The sequence below is a fragment of the Paralichthys olivaceus genome, chromosome 6 (assembly GCF_024713975.1).
Source record: "Paralichthys olivaceus isolate ysfri-2021 chromosome 6, ASM2471397v2, whole genome shotgun sequence".
Lineage (NCBI taxonomy): Eukaryota > Metazoa > Chordata > Actinopteri > Pleuronectiformes > Paralichthyidae > Paralichthys > Paralichthys olivaceus.
The window spans coordinates 27,617,509-27,639,812 of record NC_091098.1 but is presented as its reverse complement, the minus strand read 5'-3'; the positions used below and the strand labels follow the sequence as shown (position 1 = coordinate 27,639,812).

Here is a 22,304-nt window from a genome sequence, read left to right as displayed (position 1 = left end):
AATAGAAACCTGCTGGCAGCAATTCAAATATAATAAAATTTAATATGATAAAAATTAAATGTGACAACAGAAGAAAAGAAAATACTAAATAAGTGAAATAAAGACATCATCCTCTGAATCCATCTGAAATTCGTTTTTATTATTTTCTCTGGCATTGGTCAACATAACCGAGTTAAAATGTCTTATTTCCATTCAGTAACTCAAATACACAACATGCAGAGGCAGCATCGTTCTATATTCAAACACTTCCACATAAACTAAATATCACTAGTATCTGGTGCAGAGATCACAGTCATACAGATGTTTCACTACAGATGTTTCACACCCTGACATCCCTCCCCCACCTCGACACTCTCACCCAGAACACTTTTCAAAACCCATTCATCAAACTCATAAACTGCATTTACATTCTCTACGACAATCAGTCAACAGGACACGCCCCTCAGTGGTCTAAGATAATTCAACGTTAAAATTTAAAATCAGATTCAAAAGTTTGTCAGTATTGAAAAATGGCAGCACACTTAGGCAATAACAATTAAATTTGGCAGTTTCCATCAGTCTTATTGGTTTAAAATAACACACACACACACACACACACACACTTCTTTCAAATTAAGACTTAAAAATGCCTGGAAACCAGACTTCCCTGAATTAATAATAGACAAGAGAAATTCAGAAAAATAAAAAAGACGTGTGAAAACATGATCATGGTTAAAGGTCAGAGTGTGAACTTTGGTTATGAAGCCACAAATGCCTTTTTTCTTCTTCATCAATATTGACAATATAGTTTTTTTTAAAGTGTTGGAGATTTTCAAAATTGCAGTTCTTCTTTTCTCCTGGAAACAACAAACATTACTTTCAGATTTCAACATGATTCACACTTTGAAAAACAACTCCAATGAGGCAGCAGTGAATAACGAACTTAACATGCACACGTGTTCTTTTATAAATCATTAAAATCATTAAAATAGCTAATGTAGACACATTTATTATCTCATAATATTCAGGTTTAAAACTGACCAGACAAACAGCGAAGATGGTTTTTGACCCAACAGGCTGAGATCAGATGAATTCTTTCATCGTCACCATCACGCAACATTGATAATGGCCTTTCACATTATCAGTAAAACTGAGAAGAGGGAGAATAATCTGCATTTTCTTTTTCATCCAACACAAAGAGGCTGATTTGCGGAAACTACATGTGTGACATGATGCAAGAGCCTCGAGGGCGCAGCAGATAAAATGAACACGTGTCAGGGAACCACAAAAGCCTGTTTGTGAGCTGCTGAGAATAGAAGAGACCATTTGTCCTCCAGCTTCTCCTTATCAATCATATAGAAGGAAAAACCCTCCACACACACACACACACACACACACACACACACACACACACACACACACACACACACACACACACACACACACACACACTTCACCAAGACCTGACCTCCCTCTATCTGAGGAGCTGTAGTCCTGGAGAGGCAGGCGGCAACTGGGAGGCGGAGGAGTGTGAAGTGGGCGTGGTCAAAAGCTCCTCACAGGCAAAATAGTCTTTGAGGGGAGCGAAGAGGTGACGGATGACGGGGACACTCCACGCCTTCCCCAGCACCTTCTGTCTCTGCTGCCGGTTCATGTTCCGCACATCCGTGTAGTGTTTGGGGAAACCAAAGATCCTGGAGGTGAATGAAGTGTGTGTTAAAACCTCTTTATATACAGTCTATGGTTACAACCTGTGTGCTTTCATTCTGTACGTCAGGTTGTTAGCAGTTTTATTTCATACACCCAGAACTGATTCTCTCTAGCTATCGTCAGGGGCCTTCTAGTACAGAGCTTGGTTCTTTTAAGGGTATTGACCAAATGACGTCTGTACTACTGAGAATCGTTTCTTGTTAAACGAGACCAAAGTGGGAGTGAATCTGGGAGAGAGAGTAACACAGAGAGAGACGACTGTTGGAATGTTAGCACGTTAGCATGCCTGCATCCAGTGACGAAGACGTCCAACGCTCCTTCACGGCGACATCACCATCGTGGTGACATCATCACTTCATGAAAATGAATGAGTTTGTTTGTTGTCACAGTCTTGGTTGATGATAGCTTAGCATTTACTAGCATCAGCGAACATTTCACCCTTAAGTTCAGACCAACATGTTTTAGTATTCTGGCAATTCACACAAACCCCCCCCCCCCACTCCTAATCACATTGTAAGTATACCTACTTTTCCAGTTCAGTGATCCAGAGGTTGTCCTCTTGACCGTTCTGCAGGACAGGCAGCAGAGACACATCTTTTCCCTGCTTCAGAGAGTTTGCATTGGTGGTGATCGTCCTCACTTTAGTGACCTGCATAAAACAATATCCAGTGATGAAGTAATGACAGGATGACAAACAAGTGAGTAGAACTGAAGCAGTTACTGACCCTGGCTTCTCTGCCGACCTCTAAACAGTCCTGGAGACTCAGCCTGTCGCTCTGAGACGCAGCAATGGGCCTGACGGGGGGGGCAAACACACAAACACATATCTTCAGGTTTTCAATGGGTTTTTACAATTGTCCAGACTTCTTCCAGTGTCCTTCTTTCCATGTCTGAAAGCAGAGACAACCAAAAGGACAAAACAATCGGACACAAAGGTGTCTTTTTCTTAAGTTGGACACATGATGGGGCTTTTACACATGTGCACAGGGGAGCAAGGTGTCATTCATTCATTCACTCACTCAGAAAAAACAGAGCAGTAAAATGAAGGAAAAGAATCTCGCTCAACTTATTTGTCACATTTCTATGAAATATATGTATCACGGTGTAAAACTACAGGATTATAATGCATTAAAGCAAGTTTATTATTTTTCATTAACAACATTAATCCATAATGAATTAAATCTCGGACCTGCCCATCCCCGGGATGTTTCCCCAGAAGTGACGAGCTCTGTGGGCCGGACTGACTTTGACTGCGTCCACCACCACCGGGTTGCACTGTCGATGGATTGAATGAGAGGAAGTGTGAGCTCTCTGTTAGTCAGTCATTCTGTCCAAGTTAAAACATTTGGTTCAAACCAGCAGGGCAACAAGGACAGAGAGGAGGGAAGGAAGAAAGAGGAAACAAAGAGGAGGGAACACAGAAGAAGAAAAGGAGAACATTCCAGAACTGCTGTGGACGAACCTCGAGGAAGCGACAGATGTTGACTTTGTCGTGTGTGTTCATGAAGACGACGTTCTCAAACAGCCAGAAGAACGGCCGCGGGTCTCCGTCTTTGGGCTTCAGCAGCTGAAGGATGCGGTAGAACTCAAAGAACAGCCTGCCGGTGCCCTCTGCAGGAGAGACCGGGGAAAGAGAGCAAAAAAGAAAAGGCAAAGGTTTAAAAATTATTAAGACAAAACGTTCAAATGAGAAAGCAGCATCTTTCCACATGTAATCCGTGGCCGTTTGCCATTATTGAAAATGGACTAATTCGTACCATAGATTCCTTTTCTGAACGGGTTGACGATGGAGAGGTCGTTACAGGGGCTGCCACCGATCAGCAAATCAAACGGACCCCACTCCTCCAGCTGGATTATCAGAGAACAACAAAAAGCTGATTTTAGTCACAATTCGTTTAGGCTGATTAATATATATATTTTTATATTTATATAATCTTGAAAAGTGTGATGGTAATTGTTGAAATTTCATCTTTATTTCTCAGAATTCTTCCGATGGATTTTCTTCTACCGCTCCTAACGCTCCTCAAAACTAACGAGTAAAGTAAATCACGTCATGTGAGCGAAAAGCACAATTTCAAACAAAAAGAAACTTTGAATATTATCATACTAACCTTCTGTGATGTATATGGAAGTGTGTGTTTGTGTGTTGACATACATGTTCCTGGGTGATGAAACGGGCGTCGCCTACAGGGATGATCTTCCCATCGTGGTTGACGGCCGCCACAGCGATGGAGTCTTCACAGACCTCTGAGGCGACGTATTTCTCCACTTTAAAGCCGAGATCCTTCAGCACCAAGAAACCTGAGGAGAAAACAGACACACATATTTACACACTGAGGCTCTAACACATTTCCAAACAAATGTCACAACCGACCATGTACAGGAGCAAAGTATCTGAGTGAGGACAGAGCAGAGGTCACCTGTTGCGATGCCATCAAACAGCGACAGGACTCGAAGGGGTCTGCGCAGGTTGGCGGGGATGGACGGGTAAACACGGTGCGGCTCCTACAGAGGAGAAGACATGTGTGATTATTTATTAATAGAAGAAAAAATCATAGAGTTAAGCTCATTTAAAAATAATGCTTTTAAAAGCAGGGACATTTCTTATTTTAAGTGTATTCAATTTCTAATTTATTTTGTTGTTTTATGGTTATTTTGTTCAGAAGATGCTCATTTATTCAGTATTCTTGTTATTTAAACTCACAATGCATCTGTTCTTTAATTCGCCTTTACAGATCAACTAAGTTTGTTTTAAATATATTTTTTAAGCAAAATGTCTGAAATGTACCTTATAAATTAACATAATGTGAAAAACAATGCAATTAAAATCACATGATTTCTAATTTCAGTATAACACTGAGAGCTGAGATACAAACACTGACATTAAAGAGTCCTGACGTCCTGGCTGATAAAGAACTGAAAGGATTAGTTGATTCATCAGTTAATTAATTAATTGAAAACTAAACAGCGGATATTTTCCTCAGTTTAACATATTTTAAATGAAATATGTTCGGAGGTTTCTCTCGTTTCAGATGATTTAAAGACAAAACATTAAATCCAGAAACCTGAGTGGACAAATTCAGGATCAAAATAAATGGTGGTCGAAGCTAAAGAATCACTAAGAATGTAAATCATGCACAAATGATCCCGTCACTGCAGAGTGAATTCATGTTGTGTGATGTGAAACTGTATTACAGTGAAACAATTCAACTGATTCCATGTGTGGAGCACTCACGAACGCCATGGCGCTGTTGTTGGCAAAGACCTCCTGAACACGAATGCTCCAGTCCTCCCTGGGGATCAGAGCGCCGTGGGCTCGGTGCGGCTGACACAGGAAGCAGATCCACGGGTCCTGCAGCTTCAATGAGTCGAACGTCCCTGGACCAACGAGAACGTTCAGACAGTCCTCACAGAAAGACCTGAGGGTGCAGAGGAAGAGGAGAAGAGGAGGCTGGACAATGAAAGAAAACTCAGACGCTATACTTTGAGTTTTTATTACATATGTAGAGTAGATTAAAATGTGGAGATACGACAGACTAACCTGCAGCAGCTGTCATTGCCGCACAGTATCACCTCCAGTCCGTAGCAGCAGATGGTGCAGTAGGACTGATATCCATCTTCATCATAACGATGCAGAGTTTCTGTGAAGTTACGCTGCAGAGACACGGACGACATCAGAGGAAATTATAATATCAGCTGTTTAAGAAACATATTGAATTATTGCCCTGCGGTTGTTTCAGTTGTTTTCAAGTGTTCCTGATACATCATGTGGTCACATGACATTTGACCTTTAACCACTGAAATCTGATCAGTTCTTCTTTGAGTCAAAGTGACTCTAAATGTGAAGAAAAACTCCTGACGTCAAACTCACCGTGACCTCGACCTTCCAAATCGAATCAGTTAATCCAAGAGTCGAAGTGAACGAGTGTCGCAAGATGTTCTTAACATAAAATGTTCGAGAGGCTGAAATGGGTTTAGTCTAATGTGAAGAAATTCCAGAGTTGAGATGTTTGAGTTCAGGTGAGAAGGACCTCAGTGTCATCACTTCATCACTGAATCTAAGTGAATGTGTCAATGTGAAGACATTCCCTCACAGTGTTCTTGAGACATCGTGTTCATTACAATTGGATGGACGGACAACCTGAAAACATAAAACTCCAGCCACTAGGTGTCGCCAGCGCAGGACTAAAAAATAATAATCGGAGAGAAAAAGTGTTGAGCTTCAGTTCCCGACATTTTAATGACATTCAAGGTGAACTGGGAGGAGTTTTACTGTTGGTCACTGCCAACTGTGACTTAAAGAGAAGTTCATGGTTTCTTACTTTACACTTTAAACAGAGGCTTCCTTTAAACAGAGGGTGGGACATCTCCACGCTCTCAGATCCACAGCACAAACACAAATCTGCAGACACAAAGAAACCAAGTTGGTGAAATCATCTACATGGATGTAAACAGCTCAGCTGTCGTCGTACCTGTACACAGGACTGTCCTTAATAATGTGAGACGGCAAAATGATGAACACATTTAGAATGAAAAACTAAAGTCTTACTACTCACCTTCGATGTCCAGTTTCATATCTGTGATCCTACGAATTGTTTCCTCTGAAACCAAAAAAACACCAATAATCAATGAAGGTTTGTGATAAAAATCCAATTAGTATTATTATGTTTTAATTTCCATGTGTCTGCAGGATTACTCAAAATACTGTTATTACAGTTCTGACCTGATCCTGACAAACCAGTGGATCCAGGATTCAGTTTTTCACTTTCAATACATTCAACTATATTATAGTGAGTAATACATGGTAGCACATATTAAATAAGAAGACTTGGACTCAAGTGTTCTTTTACTCCACAAACACACAGTCTGAATTAATGACTGAACAGTTTTCAACACTTCATCTTCAACAAAATCGCCACAAGATCAACTTCAGACATAATTCAGTGATTGTTTCTCAGTCATGTGAACGTGTTAGAATACTTTGTATTCGTGGTGTAAATCAGATGAAGCTTCAGTGACAGGATTAAATTGTGTACCTCGGACTTTCTGGTCCGGCTGAGTGTAGACGCTGGTCACCTCATTGACCTTGTTAGTTTTGGTGAAGTTCCTCCTCTTGTAGGGCACAAAGTCCGGGGATGTGTCGTTATCAAACCCACTGCTTTTCTTCCTCTGTGCGCTCCCTCTTCTCCATTCTCCCTTACCCCTTTTTCTCCCCCATCCTTCTTTTGGCTTCTCACCCCCTCGCACCCAGTCATCTTTACCTCCTGCCCATCCTCCCCTCTGTTGTCTCACTGCCACCAATCCTCCTCTGGATCCCTTCCCCTTCGTTCCACCTCTGGTGCTTTTCCCCACAGAATCCACCTCTTCTTCCCCTCTCCGTTCGTTCAGAGACGCAGCCACTTCTTTCACGTCGGTGCTCATGATGCTCGGTGGAGTGGAGGAGTTGACGGAGTGAGGAGAAGTGGAGGCTTTCAGGAAGAGGTTCTTCTTTGCCTTCGGCTGGTGGGTTATCTCACCATCACCTGGACAGAGGACAGACATATGACCATCGCATTTCAAAGCAGTACAGAATAGAGATGGGATTTATGGCTCTTTGGGATACGTTCATTTCAAAGAGCCATTCAAAAGACTGGCTCATTTTTATATGTATCCACTTTTAAGAAGCCAGCCTGGGGTTAATTCCACCAATATTTGAGTTTGAATTATTCTGAAATATTGATTATAGCTTCATTTGACATGTGTGGACAAAGTCTGATATGGATTCATTGTAAATATTCCAATGCCATATCCCTCTGAGTTGACAGTGAGATCACTATTTACCCTTTGTATAAAGTGTGTGTATGTGTGTAAAACTACTTTGACTTATGTTATTCATGAAACACCCAAACACTTATAAATACACAATAAAAACACACAAGAACATTTTGAACAATACAGAAAAACTCAAAACAATATTTAATATAATATAATAAAGTAATAATAAAGATTAAAGGTGCTGTAAGGAAATACTAAGTTGTTGGTCAGTAACACCGTGTCTTGTTTTAGTGCAAATTTTAGAGAAAAACGCTTCACACAAGTTTTAACAGTGGGGTGTTGAGTTTTAAAATGCCTGTGCAAATTGTTTGTGGAGCCAGACTTAAATGAAATTATCTTCTGGCAAATATTGCACTTAGCCTTACTGTCTGCCTCAAGCGAAAAGTGCATCCAAATGCTCCTTTTTCTTTGGCTCATTTTGCAGAACGACGACGTCCCCGTCCTTCAGGCTGCTTGCTTTTTTTTTTTCTTTGTTTTTCATTGAGGCACTCCCGTGAAGGGAGCGTGCACAACTCATGCAATATTTGCATTATGCAAAGTTGTTGCTCCCCATGCTCTCTGTCTCACTCAGTGGAGGAGCAGAAAGGAGCTTTTGTGAGCATCTGTGTGAACCATAGGTGTGAACCCTTTATATACAGTCTGTGGTGTGAACTCAGGGAGAGAGAAAAAAAAAAAGAACGGCTCCCAACCAACCGCGACTCGGTTCCCATCGTTCATGTTAATGAGCCGGTCAAAAGATTTGGTTCGTTCATGAACGTCGCAACTCTAGTACAGAATACTGCCCACGATATGGGCAATATATAGAAATCTAACAATAGGATGCAGCTACATGTCCTGTCTTACTTGGATCCATGTGACGCTGCAGATTATCTGACTTTGTTTTTACTTTTTCTGTGCACACATGCTCTCTTTCCTCACTGACATCTGTAATAAAACTAAAAAAACACCATGACTGATAGAATGTTATATGGTTCACACCATATGTCTCCAAAAATCTTTAATAATTAATACAGTTCATCTATCCAGGCTGTTACTCTGATGTTCGTACCATTTACAGAAGCCGTTGGTTTGAATCCGTCTGGTCCTGTGGGTTGAAAGCCTGCTAAGGCCCAGTCTAACATCTGCATCAGCAGCTTATTTTTGTCCTCGGGAGGCGCAGGAAATCGTTTCTTACAGCGAAGTGCTGCCTCCTGACAGAAAAAGAATAAAAAATATGGAAGCAGTCGGAAAAACATGAACATCAATGGTAGAAACAGAAACTGTTTGAACAAGATTTTATCTGTGGATAGCATCACTAAGTTAGACGCTACAGGTGTCTAAGCACTTTTCAAGTTGGTTGATTTCAGACAGCAGAGGGGCGCACAAACCTCCAGTGACAGGAGAATGGCTTCTTTGTAGGTGGCAAGTGTGGCGAAGGAGCTGGAACAGAAGCACTCGCCGAAGGCAGCAAATGGTTTCAGAGTCAGCAAACTGACCTGGAATCAGAGCCAAAACAATGAGTGCATGGAATGGAGTCAGAATAGTAAGGCAGAGCAATGTAGTGAACATTTTTAAATGATCAGTAACTCAGGAGGTGGTGGTCAATTAAAAAGCAGGTGGGGAAACTTTGAACAATCAAAGCCCCATTAAAACAAATAAATGGATTCAGTGAAACACCGGAATGCTTTTACTTGGAAGCAGGTTCAGGAAGTGTTGTAAATACGTTAGTGACATAGACACATGATCAAAATAAAAGCACTCCAGCATATCTGTTGCCCAATACATTCTTTTGTTTAATAAGGGTTTTTTATTGTGAAATATTTGCAGGAGCAGAAGATGCATGGCTTCATAGTACTGGTATTTATTCAAGTACACAGGACAATAGTCATATTTATGGCCATAATCCGTGCAAAGCCTAGGCAAAACATTGTTCTGCAGCAGCTCCACTGCAAAACATATGGTTGATCAGAAGCTAGATATTGCACATGGAACAGAAGCTGTAAATATGAATTAATATTAATGTGAATATTGTGCACTGAATAGATAAAGTAGCATAACTGCATTTCTTTGTATATTTATGCTCGTACATTGAGCCTTTGACAGAATTTGCCCAACTAATAAATATGACCCTCTTAAGTGGGTTGTTTGCAAGATATCGGGGGGGTAGATCTCGACTTACGTTTGGAATTAAAAAGTGATCTTGTGCTCTAAAAGGTTGGTGACCACTGATGTAGATGAAGCATGTATGTGCATAATTATGTGCAAAACTTCATAACTTAACACACATCACTCAGTTGTGAAGACATTTTCTGTCCAAACCACTCCACTGTCCCCTTTCCTTGAAACAGCTTCTGTTCCTCACAGGCTTCGATGATGGCCGGCCAGAGACCAAATCCCTTCACCATAGCCCAGACCAGCACCCCGTTTGAATCCTGTACAACACAAACACATATATAGATGCTAAAGCATAACTACTGACAGTTCTCCACACAGCAGACATACATACATATACATGTATATATATATACATGATATATATACCTTGTGTATATATATGCCGATATCAGGTAGTAAAAAATGATGATACTAATATTTAAACCGATATACAAATATCTAAAAAAATGTTAATGATTCCTAAAATGAAATCATCATTATCAAAGAAATACAATTAAGGTTTGAAATTTTACAGTTTAACCTTAAACTCTATCACAAATAACTGTAAATTCAGTTTGTTCAGCAGATTCAAACTACAAGACATTAAACCAATTTCTGAACCTTACCTTATTTACCAGGAATCCTGCTGATCTGGAGGGTTTCCTCCTTGAAACCTCTTCGTCATCATCTTCATCATCATCACTGTCCAAGACAAGTGAGTTTGCCTGTAGACCTGATTCGGCTGAAAAACAGAAAAAATTAGTAAATGAAATCTGGACTCAAGAGTTTTGAATATTTTAACATACAAATACAGTGGCAAGAAAAAGAATGTGAAACCTTTGGAATGACCTGATTTACTGCATTAATAATAATAAAGCAACGAGAAGGAAACGTTCCAGAAAATCTTTTGGAGCAACTGACTGGAGTTCAGGTCATGAGTGAAAGCAACACCTGACTAAGTGCAGAAGATCAGTATATTCTAAATTTACCTTCTGCCTTTGTTAGCCTGCTGATGTGAAACAGTTTGGAATCCTCGCTGATGTCAACCACATCTGATAAAAACAAAAAACATTCATATTGATCATTATTAACAACATTTAGAATCGCTGCTGTCGTAGATGCAGCCGGTACAGAAATAAACCATGAGTGATAATGTCTGGTCTCGTGGACTGGTTCACCTGAAGGTCTTACCAGAAGAATTGTCTGTGTGGTCTGACTCCTCCGTGTTGTCTTTTGTCTTTTGTTGACTGTGTTTGTCCACAAAACTGAAACCATCATCAGATGAACTCTCATCATCCTCCTCTTCTTCTTTCTTCTTGCTGCTATAACCTGCCAGGATGGGAAGCTTCCTTCTGCGGACATGGGGTCTTCCTGTCCACATCCCTGGTTGAGGTTTGGGGGTTTGTTTGTTGTCAGGAGGAGCCTTGGTGCTGTCGATCATCTTGAGACAGGAGAACAGACCAAAACCTAGAGATCTGTGTCGTAGGGCAGCATGCTAACACTTGCTATTTAATATTTAACACAAGGTATACAGAGGCCGATGTGCTGATGGAAGGTCATTAGTATTCTAAGTCAAGTGATGCACACACCAAACCACTGATGGTGCTAGAGCGGAAGAAGTTAGGGATCAACAAAATGATTATTGTGATAAAGACATGAATGTGTAAACCAAATTGTCATGGTAGTCCAGCCAATGGTTAGGGAGATATTTCACAAAAATATGTCAGGCGGCATTAGAGGAAAAGAGGAAAAGGTTCAGTGATGACAACGTTCAAGTGGAGTCATCCTCTGTGGACCATGAATAACATAATCTCAGCTTTTAACACTCACCTTAGAAAACACCTGTTTCCTGCAGAGAGAGCTTGGAAGAGCAAGGAGGGTCAGGAGGAGTCTGTGCAGAGCAGAACATGGTCTAATGCCGTTCAACATCTGTGGACACAGGAAATTCTGCTATTTGATTTTAAACATTTCTACAGCAGCTGCTGAATTTGCACTTGTCTACGTGGGAGGACTTAAATGTCAATAAAGAAACAGATGATTAAAAGAGATGAAACTTGTTTGGTTTATTTGTTTAACTGGGTTCATTTCTAACACTGTGATCACAGAGATTAAACATGTGATCTCTTGTGAATGTGACGTGGTATCTGCTGCACTTCTGTCTGTCCGTCCTGGGAGAGGGATCCTCACACGTGACTCTCTCAGGGTTCTACGCTCTTTTTCCCCTTTGAAGGTTTTTTTCCTTGTCGAGTTAAGAACAGAGGATGTCACACCTTGTTAAAGCCCTATGAGACAAATTGTGATTTGTGAATAAGGGTGATACAAATCAAATTTGATTGATTGATTGATTAAAGTGTGAAACTAATCTGATAAACTGACAATCATTTTCCAGTCAACACAGGTAATCTTCCCAGGGACAAGACAGTTACACCTTTTAACCACCGAGAAACATTTTTCCCTCGGTTTACCTTTGTCCAGCAATAACCTTCTGTTTTGCTTGTCTGTTCTTCTTCCAGCGTCTTAATGAAACTGAGGTAGTCGAGTTCCAGCTGATCCATCTCTGGAGATTGGACTTTACACAGACCCAGCTGAACTCCCAACTCTGACACCGCAAGTCTGGACAACTGAGGATCCTGGTGATCAAACGAAAAATTAAAGTTGGTCTGGACCTTATTCCGAGGAACCTTTCACACCTGATATTTTAGGTTACATGAAGCAGAAGTCTTAAGGTATGAAACAAACAAGGTAGGTGTAAAAGTCTGACTGGTGCAGGTTCAAATGCTGAACTGTAACTGAGCACAGTTGCTCTGATTCAGGGCAAAAAGAAATGAACCTTCTTACATTGATATTCCCTGGGTGTTTCAGCACTGTGTTGATGCCCCTCAGGCTCACTTTTCCAAGCTGCTGAGGGACACTCTGTACTATGCTCTGTAGCGTTGTTTTATAGAAAGTCACTGCAGCCTTCAGGAAGTCGCTCCTCTCCTGTTCCTCAAGATCCACGTCAGCAGTGGCCCACAAGAAGTCCATCGCATTGGAGCCTACGTTAATCTCTGATGTGGGGAGCAGCTCCCTGTCACTGTGGAGGAGATAAAGCTCTGGTCTACTGACAAAGCGCTTAGCACTGGAGGGCCGGAAAATGTTAGCTGCATATGACTGAATCAAAGCAGAGGTCAGCTGGAGCTCCGTGAACACGTCGGCTTCACCTTTCTGCTGCACTTCTTCAATAGATTGAAGGGGCTCCAAAGACTGGGAGAGGAAGAGGAAGTGCAGTTCAACTTTACTATCTGTCAGCTGGGTTCTGATTCGTTCAATCCCCGCCGTTTGCCTCACTGAGTTAAAATGCTTCACTAAATCCCTCCAACTGCCGACCATCTTCCGCACAGTGTGGATGAAAACTAAACACTGTGCAGAGACGGGGTGCAATGGGTTGTACGACTCTACAACAGCAAACATCTCCTTCAGACTGTTATTAACAGAGGGGTGGGTGGAGCAGTGGTGGTGGATGTCTCCAACAAAGTCCACTACGTAAGGAAAGGAAGCAGAAAGTGCGATCTCGCAGGCTCTTCCTGCTATCCCCGGGAGGCCACAGAGCGACACCAACCCTGGGCTGTGGGCCTTGAGCTCGGACACAAACACCCAGCTCTCCCGTGGGTGAGGGGCGTTACAGTAAAACACAGCAAGGTTAGACAGAGAGAGGTTGGAGGTCTTCAGTGTGTCAAGCAGAAGGTGTGAATCAGAGTGTACGGCATCTGTGTCCATATCCACGGATGTTTGCGGATCCACACTCATCTGCAGAGTGCACAGCAGCCTGACCACACGGACCCCTGAGTTCTGGTCAAAATAGCCAATCAGGACGACGCTTGCGCTTTGTCCTCCGTCCAGCTCTACCCCCATGTACAGGTAGAGGCAGTACGGCGTGAGTGAGCAGGCCTGGATGACGTCTTTTGGGATGGACGGGCTTATGATGGCAGAAGAGTCCACATTCTCACAACAGTATTTTCTGATGAAACTCTGCAAAGTGTTGCTGCTGCAAGAACTAGTTTGTTCACTTCTCTGGTCCACAGCTGCTTCTGTTTGCTCTGCTCTCTCCTTCTCCTGTTCTTGCTCTAGAATCTCCATTTTATCTGTTTTCTGCTCATTCGACACATCCATCATCAAATCATCATCGTCGTCAGATATCACCACCACCATTTCTGCGGTCCTGTTCAGATCGTCTCTGGGTTTCTCTTTTCTTGCTTCCATCTTCAGAATGATCTCCAGTTTCTGATGAAGAGTCTTGGAAACATCATCTGTAAGAGGAAAGGACACTGAGTTGCACCACCTGAACACATATGAAAACCATGACAGACGGATTCAACTATGGTGAGCCGCCACAGTCTTGTAATTAAAGCTACAGTTTTTAATCCATGGATATACACTGCTCCCACCTGAGTCAGCAGGAGCCATGCTCTGGCCTCCTCTGGCCTCCAGGGCGTGGTACTCCCTGCCCTTGTTGTTCTCATTAAAAAACAGCTTAAACCACTGCAGGAAGGTCAGAGCCACCGTCGGGTTCCTCTTCATCAGAGCCTCAATGGGGACGTACTGGACAAAAAAAGAGAATATACCTCACAAATATCTACTTGAAGAGAATGACCTCTCGCACCATGACATGAGACACAAGACACTTTCACCAAAACTTGCAAAGACCCAAAGAAAGTTATCAGGTCTTTTACCTAACCCATGTTGTTTAGATAATGGTGCATTGAGGATTAGAACATAAAAACACTCAGTACACAGTATTGATCAAACTTAAAATATTATCAGATTTACTGCTCGCTCACCACTTTTATATTTAGAAAAACTTACTCGTACGACTCCAGTTCTTCTGAATGCAGCTTGCAGTAAACTGTAGTTGTGGATAGAGTCCACCTGATTGTTGCTTTGGAACCGGACCCTGGAAAGATCCAGAGAGCCAGGAAATAACAAGTCCATCAGCTGGCAATAAGCTGCACCTGGATTAGGATACAAACACACAGAAGTCATTCTGTCACTATGTAAAATGCCTTGAGATCATGTATGATGTGATTTGTTGCTCTACAAAGCAAATTGGTGCGCTTGCATCTCCTGAAAAATCTCTAATGGAACATGTGACACATTAATTATGTAAACACCAGTGTGTAAAACCTACAGATGGTTTATGGGGACTATATTTATGGTTTATTATTCTCCTCTTCAACATGTAGTAGAGACCAAATATTCTGTGTCTTCTCTTACTCAACATTTGCATGCGTTTAAAAAAATGAACGTGTACTGAATTGTCACTCGCTTCTAAAATAAAACTTGTGAAATATGATGGTAATTTAAATCTTATTATGCAACTGAACAAAAAAACATTGGTGAATGTCAGAGTCTCCTGAGCTTTACAAACTTTGTGGTCTTGGCAGATCTTGAAACTGGTGAGATCTGTAACAAACAAGGCCATGAAAGCTCCGCCCACCTACCACAGACCCAAAGTATACACACAACATGCACTCATTGTTTCTTCTTGGCATTTTATTTACACATAAACACATTTGCGTGACGACCTACCTGTGCATACCTGCTCCACCTTGGTGAAGCACGTCTGTAACGTGTCATTGAGCCACGCCAGCAGCTCATAGCGGTTATATGAATGTACATTCGCTGCTGCATTCACTGCTACATTCACTGCCATCTCTGCACACAGTACACAAACCTACACAAACACAAGATAAATATACAATTACATAAGAGACAGACACAAAACACTGATCTTAGCGTGTGGCTTTGAGTTACAGTACGGGTGAGAAAACACAGAAGCATTTAGCACATAGCAAATGTGAGCATTCAAAAAAAGACATGTTGATAAAGGTGTCGTTGTGCACGACACTAGAGACAGCACTGATATCAGGGGCCACCCCAAATCACTGTCCAATGACAAGTTGCTCATTTTACATTTCAAAGTGTGGCATTAAACTGCCGACTCTTCTTTTAATGAAACACTAACAATTTCAGGCTGGTAATAACAGCCCATAACACAGTTAATAAAACTACGTTAGAGATGAGTTGTGTGTATTGTTTACTACCTTCTGCCCACTTTGGCTATTCCCTGCAAAAAATGATGCATGTACTTCAAAGTGCAAGTGCAGTTAATCTCAGACTCGAATAAAAAGCGATTTGCTATAAATAAACTCTGGGTCTATTGATTTGAGTCTCTTTGCTCAACAATCAGTTAATGCATGTTTTGATGAACCCACTAAATGTTTTTCTGTTTTGGGACAAAATACCATATTAACGATTTCCTGCTTCCTCCTGACAGTGTGTGTTTGATCTGCTTCTTCCTCCTGACAGTGTGTGTTTGATCTGCTGCTTCCTCCTGACAGTGTGTGTTTGATCTGCTGCTTCCTCCTGACAGCGTGTCTTGATCTGCTGATTCCTCATGACAGTGTGTGTTTGATCTGCTGCTTCCTCTTGACACTGTGTTTGATTTCCTGCTTCCTCCTGACAGTGTGTGTTTGATTTCCTGCTTCCTCCTGACAGTGTGTGTTTGATCTGCTTCCTCCTGACACTGTGTGTTTGATCTGCTGCTTCCTCCTGACAGTGTGTGTTTGATCTGCTGCTTGCTCCTGACAGTGTGTGTTTGATCTGCTGCTTCCTCCTGACAGTGTGTGTTTGATCTGCTACAGTGTGTGTTTGATTTCCTGCTTCCTCCTGACACTGTGTGTTTGAATTCCTGCTTCCTCCTGACAGTGTGTGTTTGATCTGCTTCCGCCTGACAGTGTGTGTTTGATCTGCTACAGTGTGTGTTTGATCTGCTGCTTCCTCCTGACAGTGTTTGTTTGATCGGCTTCCTCCTGACAGTGTGTGTTTGATCTGCTGCTTCCTCCTGACAGTGTGTGTTTGATCTGCTGCTTCCTCCTGACACTGTGTGTTTGATCTGCTGCTTCCTCCTGACACTGTGTGTTTGATCTGCTGCTTCCTCCTGACAGCGTGTGTTTGATCTGCTGCTTCCTCCTGACAGAGTGTGTTTGATCTGCTGGTTCCTCCTGACAGTGTGTGTTTGATCTGCTGCTTCCTCTTGACAGTGTGTGTTTGATCTGCTGGTTCCTCCTGACACTGTGTGTTTGATTTCCTGCTTCCTAATGACAGTGTGTGTTTGATCTGATGCTTCCTCTTGACCTTGTGTTTGATTTCCTGCTTCCTCCTGACAGTGTGTGTTTGATTTCCTGCTTCCTCCTGACAGTGTGTGTTTGATCTGCTTCCTCCTGACACTGTGTGTTTGATCTGCTGCTTCCTCCTGACAGTGTGTGTTTGATCTGCTGCTTGCTCCTGACAGTGTGTGTTTGATCTGCTGCTTCCTCCTGACAGTGTGTGTTTGATCTGCTACAGTGTGTGTTTGATTTCCTGCTTCCTCCTGACACTGTGTGTTTGAATTCCTGCTTCCTCCTGACAGTGTGTGTTTGATCTGCTACAGTGTGTGTTTGATCTGCTGCTTCCTCCTGACAGTGTGTGTTTGATCTGCTGCTTCCTCCTGACACTGTGTATTTGATCTGCTGCTTCCTCCTGACAGCGTGTGTTTGATCTGCTGCTTCCTCCTGACAGAGTGTGTTTGATCTGCTGGTTCCTCCTGACAGTGTGTGTTTGATCTGCTGCTTCCTCTTGACAGTGTGTGTTTGATCTGCTGGTTCCTCCTGACACTGTGTGTTTGATTTCCTGCTTCCTCCTGACAGTGTGTGTTTGATATGCTGCTTCCTCCTGACACTGTGTGTTTGATTTCCTGTTTCCTCCTGACAGTGTGTGTTTGATCTGCTTCCTCCTGACACTGTGTGTTGGATCTTCTGCTTCCTCCTGACACTGTGTGTTTGATTTCCTGCTTCCTCCTGACAGTGTGTGTTTGATCTGCTGCTTCCTCCTGACAGTGTGTGTTTGATCTGCTGCTTCCTCCTGACAGTGTGTGTTTGATTTCCTGTTTCCTCCTGACAGTGTGTGTTTGATCTGCTGCTTCCTCCTGACAGTGTGTGTTGGATCTGCTGCTTCCTCCTGACAGCGTGTGTTTGATCTGCTGCTTCCTCCTGACAGAGTGTGTTTGATCTGCTGGTTCCTCCTGACAGTGTGTGTTTGATCTGCTGCTTCCTCTTGACAGTGTGTGTTTGATCTGCTGGTTCCTCCTGACACTGTGTGTTTGATTTCCTGCTTCCTAATGACAGTGTGTGTTTGATCTGATGCTTCCTCTTGACCTTGTGTTTGATTTCCTGCTTCCTCCTGACAGTGTGTGTTTGATTTCCTGCTTCCTCCTGACAGTGTGTGTTTGATCTGCTTCCTCCTGACACTGTGTGTTTGATCTGCTGCTTCCTCCTGACAGTGTGTGTTTGATCTGCTGCTTGCTCCTGACAGTGTGTGTTTGATCTGCTGCTTCCTCCTGACAGTGTGTGTTTGATCTGCTACAGTGTGTGTTTGATTTCCTGCTTCCTCCTGACACTGTGTGTTTGAATTCCTGCTTCCTCCTGACAGTGTGTGTTTGATCTGCTACAGTGTGTGTTTGATCTGCTGCTTCCTCCTGACAGTGTGTGTTTGATCTGCTGCTTCCTCCTGACACTGTGTATTTGATCTGCTGCTTCCTCCTGACAGCGTGTGTTTGATCTGCTGCTTCCTCCTGACAGAGTGTGTTTGATCTGCTGGTTCCTCCTGACAGTGTGTGTTTGATCTGCTGCTTCCTCTTGACAGTGTGTGTTTGATCTGCTGGTTCCTCCTGACACTGTGTGTTTGATTTCCTGCTTCCTCCTGACAGTGTGTGTTTGATATGCTGCTTCCTCCTGACACTGTGTGTTTGATTTCCTGTTTCCTCCTGACAGTGTGTGTTTGATCTGCTTCCTCCTGACACTGTGTGTTGGATCTTCTGCTTCCTCCTGACACTGTGTGTTTGATTTCCTGCTTCCTCCTGACAGTGTGTGTTTGATCTGCTGCTTCCTCCTGACAGTGTGTGTTTGATCTGCTGCTTCCTCCTGACAGTGTGTGTTTGATTTCCTGTTTCCTCCTGACAGTGTGTGTTTGATCTGCTGCTTCCTCCTGACAGTGTGTGTTTGATCTGCTGCTTCCTCCTGACAGTGTGTGTTTGATCTGCTGCTTCCTTCTGACAGCGTGTGTTTGATCTGCTGCTTCCTTCTGACAGCGTGTGTTTGATGTGCTGCTTCCTCCTGACAGCGTGTGTTTGATCTGCTGCTTCCTCCTGACAGTGTGTGTTTGATTTGCTGCTTCCTCCTTACAGTGTGTGTTTGATCTGCTGCTTCCTCCTGACAGTGTGTTTGATTTGCTGCTTCCTCCTGACACCGTGTGTTTGATCTGCTGCCTCCTCCTGACAGTGTGTGTTTGATCTGCTTCCTCCTGACAGTGTGTGTTTGATCTGCTGCTTCCTCCTGACAGTGTGTGTTTGATCTGCTGCTTCCTCCTGACAGTGTGTGTTTGATCTGCTTCCTCCTGACAGTGTGTGTTTGAACTGCTGTTTCCTCCTGACAGTGTGTGTTTGATCTGCTTCCTCCTGACAGAGTGTGTTTGATCTGCTTCCTCCTGACAGTGTGTGTTTGATCTGCTGCTTCCTCCTGACAGTGTGTGTTTGATCTGCTGTTTCCTCCTGACAGTGTGTGTTTGATCTGCTGCTTCCTCCTGACAGTGTGTGATTGATTTCCTGCTTCCTCCTGACAGTGTGTGTTTGATCTGCTGCTTCCTCCTGACAGTGTGTGTTTGATCTGCTTCCTCCTGACAGTGTGTGTTTGATCTTCTGCTTCCTCCTGACAGTGTGTTTGATTTCCTGCTTCCTCCTGACAGCGTGTGTTTGATTTGCTGCTTCCTCCTGACAGCTTGTGTTTGATTTCCTGCTTCCTCCTGACAGTGTGTGTTTGATCTGCTGCTTCCTCCTGACAGCGTGTGTTTGATTTCCTGCTTCCTCCTGACAGTGTGTGTTTGATTTCCTGCTTCCTCCTGACAGTGTGTGTTTGATCTGCTTCCTCTTGACAGCGTGTGTTTGATCTGCTGCTTCCTCCTGACAGTGTGTGTTTGATCTGCTTCCTCCTGACAGTGTGTGTCTGATCTGCTGCTTCCTCCTGACAGTGTGTGTTTGATTTCCTGCTTCCTCCTGACAGTGTGTGTTTGATCTGCTGCTTCCTCCTGACAGCGTGTGTTTGATTTCCTGCTTCCTCCTGACAGTGTGTGCCTGATCTGCTTCCTCCTGACAGTGTGTGTTTGATCTGCTGCTTCTTCCTGACAGTGTGTGTTTGATCTGCTGCTTCCTTCTGACAGTGTGTGTTTGATCTGCTTCCTCCTGACAGTGTGTGCCTGATCTGCTTCCTCCTGACAGTGTGTGTTTGATTTCCTCACCAACACGTCCCCAGGTGAAACTGAGAAGAACCAGTGTGAATTGTGTTTTTCAATCTGACACAAAATAAATGAATGTGCAGATGTTTTGATACACATTGGTAACTTCCTGCGTGAACTCGAACGCAACCATTGGATGACTCCGCCTCTGCACCAATCACAATAAAGTGTGGGAACCTCGGACCAATGGGAAGAAAGCAGATGGCTCCTTAAACCAGCTGACTCTGGATCAGCTCACCAGCCGGTGACTTTAAATAAAGTCTGTGGTCGACACGCGGATTCAAACAAAACCGATCTCAGACCCACTGTAAACAAACCGAACAGGTTTATGTCCCCGAGCCGGAAGAGGAGCCATGTTGGGACGTTTGAATGAGGAGAGCGCATGTGGACATGTCCACTACACAACCACAACCCATCGAACATTTAACGTGTTTTAACACAACGTGCGCATATTTCTACAAATCAAAGTCTAAACTGACCGGAAGTGAAACATAACGTAACGAACTAAACTTCTCTTTGACGAAACTACGCAAATATCACAATTAGTTCTCTAGAAACTACGTCAGCTGTTAATCAGACTCGTAAACCAGCGAACTCAAACATTAGCTAGCTAGCTTGTTTAACGTCCACACGAGTTTCCTGAGTGACGTTAATGAGGAAATAAAGAGAATCACACATCTCGTAATGGACGAAACGGGGACATTAGCCGCGGTGGCTACATGTCGCGAGCTAAAAACGTAGTGAACATTACGCTAACTGATTTCTGACAAAGAATCCTGCGTGAAAGCTGCGTAGTGACGTGCAGTGCGTTAAAAACATGTGCGTGTTTGAAAACGAGTTCCCATGAAACCTGAACAACATGAAACGTGTGACTCACTCAGCGGCGCTGCTCCGGATCCCTGCGGGTCTTTAAACCTCCGGAACCCGACTGCAGCTCCTGAGCCCCGCTGATCCCTCCCCTAACCCCGGGTCACTCACCGGCCTCCGGTCCCTGTCCCCCGGGGACACGTCACTGAAACATCACGAAACTCCACGATTGTGGTGAAACAACTTATTCTGATCAAACTACTTCCTGCGACAACGTGCGTTTGTACTTTCTGTCTATTTCCTAGCTAGCTTTGGGAGCTAAGCTAGCGCCATGCGTTAGCCGTTAGCTGACATGATGCTAACAATGCACATTTACAGGATTTCATGTTCTGAACTTTAATGTTTATATGTTTGACGAGAAAATGAAGCGGAACCGAATGTTACCGTCACGTTATTCACAGTTTCCCATGTGGAGTTTGAAGCTAAGCTAGCCTATTCACCAGCCGCTAGCAAACACATGTTAAACCAAACATTGAGATTTTCTATAGTTTTAATATTTACACCTACGAATCTGACTCCTGCGGTGGTTGATGGGAAATTATAACGTTTTTGATAATCATATATATTTAATTGTTTAATTAAAATGTTTCTGTGTAATAATCAATGGCCTAATAAATACACATATGACTATGTATCGTAAATATTAATATTTATAATATATGTTTATACATACAGAACTTGATATAAAGGTTTAAATCGCGGTAACCATGTTAATTCACGTTGGTCACCAGAAAACCCCTGATTGGCTGGAGGGATGTCACGTGGGATGAAATGAGTAAACACGGAAGTGCATAATACTAATAATAATAATAGATTTTACTACGATGCTGATTCTTATTATTTAACTTTATCTGAACTAATGTAAAACCAGAGACAGTTAATAAACGATATGGTTCAAACAATATGGAGACAGATAAGCTGCAGCTGGAAGGATAAACTAAAAGCAGGAGATTAAACATAAAAATGTCATGATGTATACAATACAACTTATAGAATAAGAATTTAAATAAATGTTCAGTTAAAATAACAAGGCCACTTCATTTTTTCAATGAGTTTAAGAGTTTGATGTAAAAGAAATTCATCAAACACATTAAATCCAGGTTCCACTTTCAGGGTCATGGATTTGTAAAATATTCCAAGTATCAGAATGATATTTACCAGAAAGTTATTGCTGCAATTGTCCCAGATGAGTCCATATTATAATATCTTTTAAGGAGAAGGTTTCAAGTTGGCCTTGAACGTTGCTCAGTAGAGAGATTAGATTTTTATGGATTCTGTGAAAACATTTGTAGTTCTCCATCTTATTGAAGGTGATGAACACATTAACTGTGACACTAGGCTGCCAGACTGTCTCCATTACTGTCTATATTTATCTTTAATAGATTCTATATTTCTTATTTCTCTAGTCTTGTAAGTTTTACTCTTGCACTGTTATAACT

General features: G+C 42.6%; 1 protein-coding gene across 2 annotated transcripts; it reads right to left on the bottom strand.

The window, feature by feature from the left end:
• Nucleotides 1–118: 118 nt before the first annotated feature.
• LOC109641120 (uncharacterized) lies at nucleotides 119–21,464 on the bottom strand. 2 transcript variants are annotated; one of them, XM_069526223.1, is made up of 26 exons: nucleotides 20,876–21,464; nucleotides 15,202–15,346; nucleotides 14,479–14,624; nucleotides 14,061–14,214; nucleotides 12,475–13,922; nucleotides 12,102–12,266; nucleotides 11,467–11,565; nucleotides 10,828–11,077; nucleotides 10,626–10,688; nucleotides 10,263–10,378; nucleotides 9,768–9,914; nucleotides 8,871–8,978; nucleotides 8,552–8,693; nucleotides 6,726–7,211; nucleotides 6,246–6,290; nucleotides 6,012–6,091; nucleotides 5,231–5,343; nucleotides 4,925–5,108; nucleotides 4,110–4,194; nucleotides 3,845–3,990; nucleotides 3,447–3,537; nucleotides 3,152–3,300; nucleotides 2,879–2,964; nucleotides 2,415–2,484; nucleotides 2,217–2,338; nucleotides 119–1,673 (listed from the first exon to the last, which is right to left on the bottom strand). In XM_069526223.1, the coding sequence occupies exons 2-26, from the start codon at nucleotides 15,323–15,325 to the stop codon at nucleotides 1,454–1,456; spliced, it is 4,839 nt and encodes a 1,612-aa protein (XP_069382324.1). In that variant the 5' UTR covers nucleotides 15,326–15,346; nucleotides 20,876–21,464; the 3' UTR covers nucleotides 119–1,453. The 2 variants fall into 2 exon arrangements, with proteins under 2 accessions (XP_069382324.1, XP_069382325.1); XM_069526224.1 differs by lacking the exon at nucleotides 20,876–21,464 and adding an exon at nucleotides 15,041–15,075 and having other exon boundaries at nucleotides 15,202–15,324.
• Nucleotides 21,465–22,304: the final 840 nt, after the last annotated feature.

Excerpts from the sequence above, each read along its gene's own strand:
- LOC109641120 (XM_069526223.1), bottom strand. The coding sequence starts at position 15,325 with ATGGCAGTGAATGTAGCAGTGAATGCAGCAGCGAATGTACATTCATAT. Across the intron at positions 14,625-15,201 it reads GGTGGAGCAGGTATGCACAG|GTGCAGCTTATTGCCAGCTG; the intron begins GTAGGTCGTCAC and ends ATCCTAATCCAG. Across the intron at positions 10,379-10,625 it reads CAGGCTAACAAAGGCAGAAG|CCGAATCAGGTCTACAGGCA; the intron begins GTAAATTTAGAA and ends TCTGTTTTTCAG.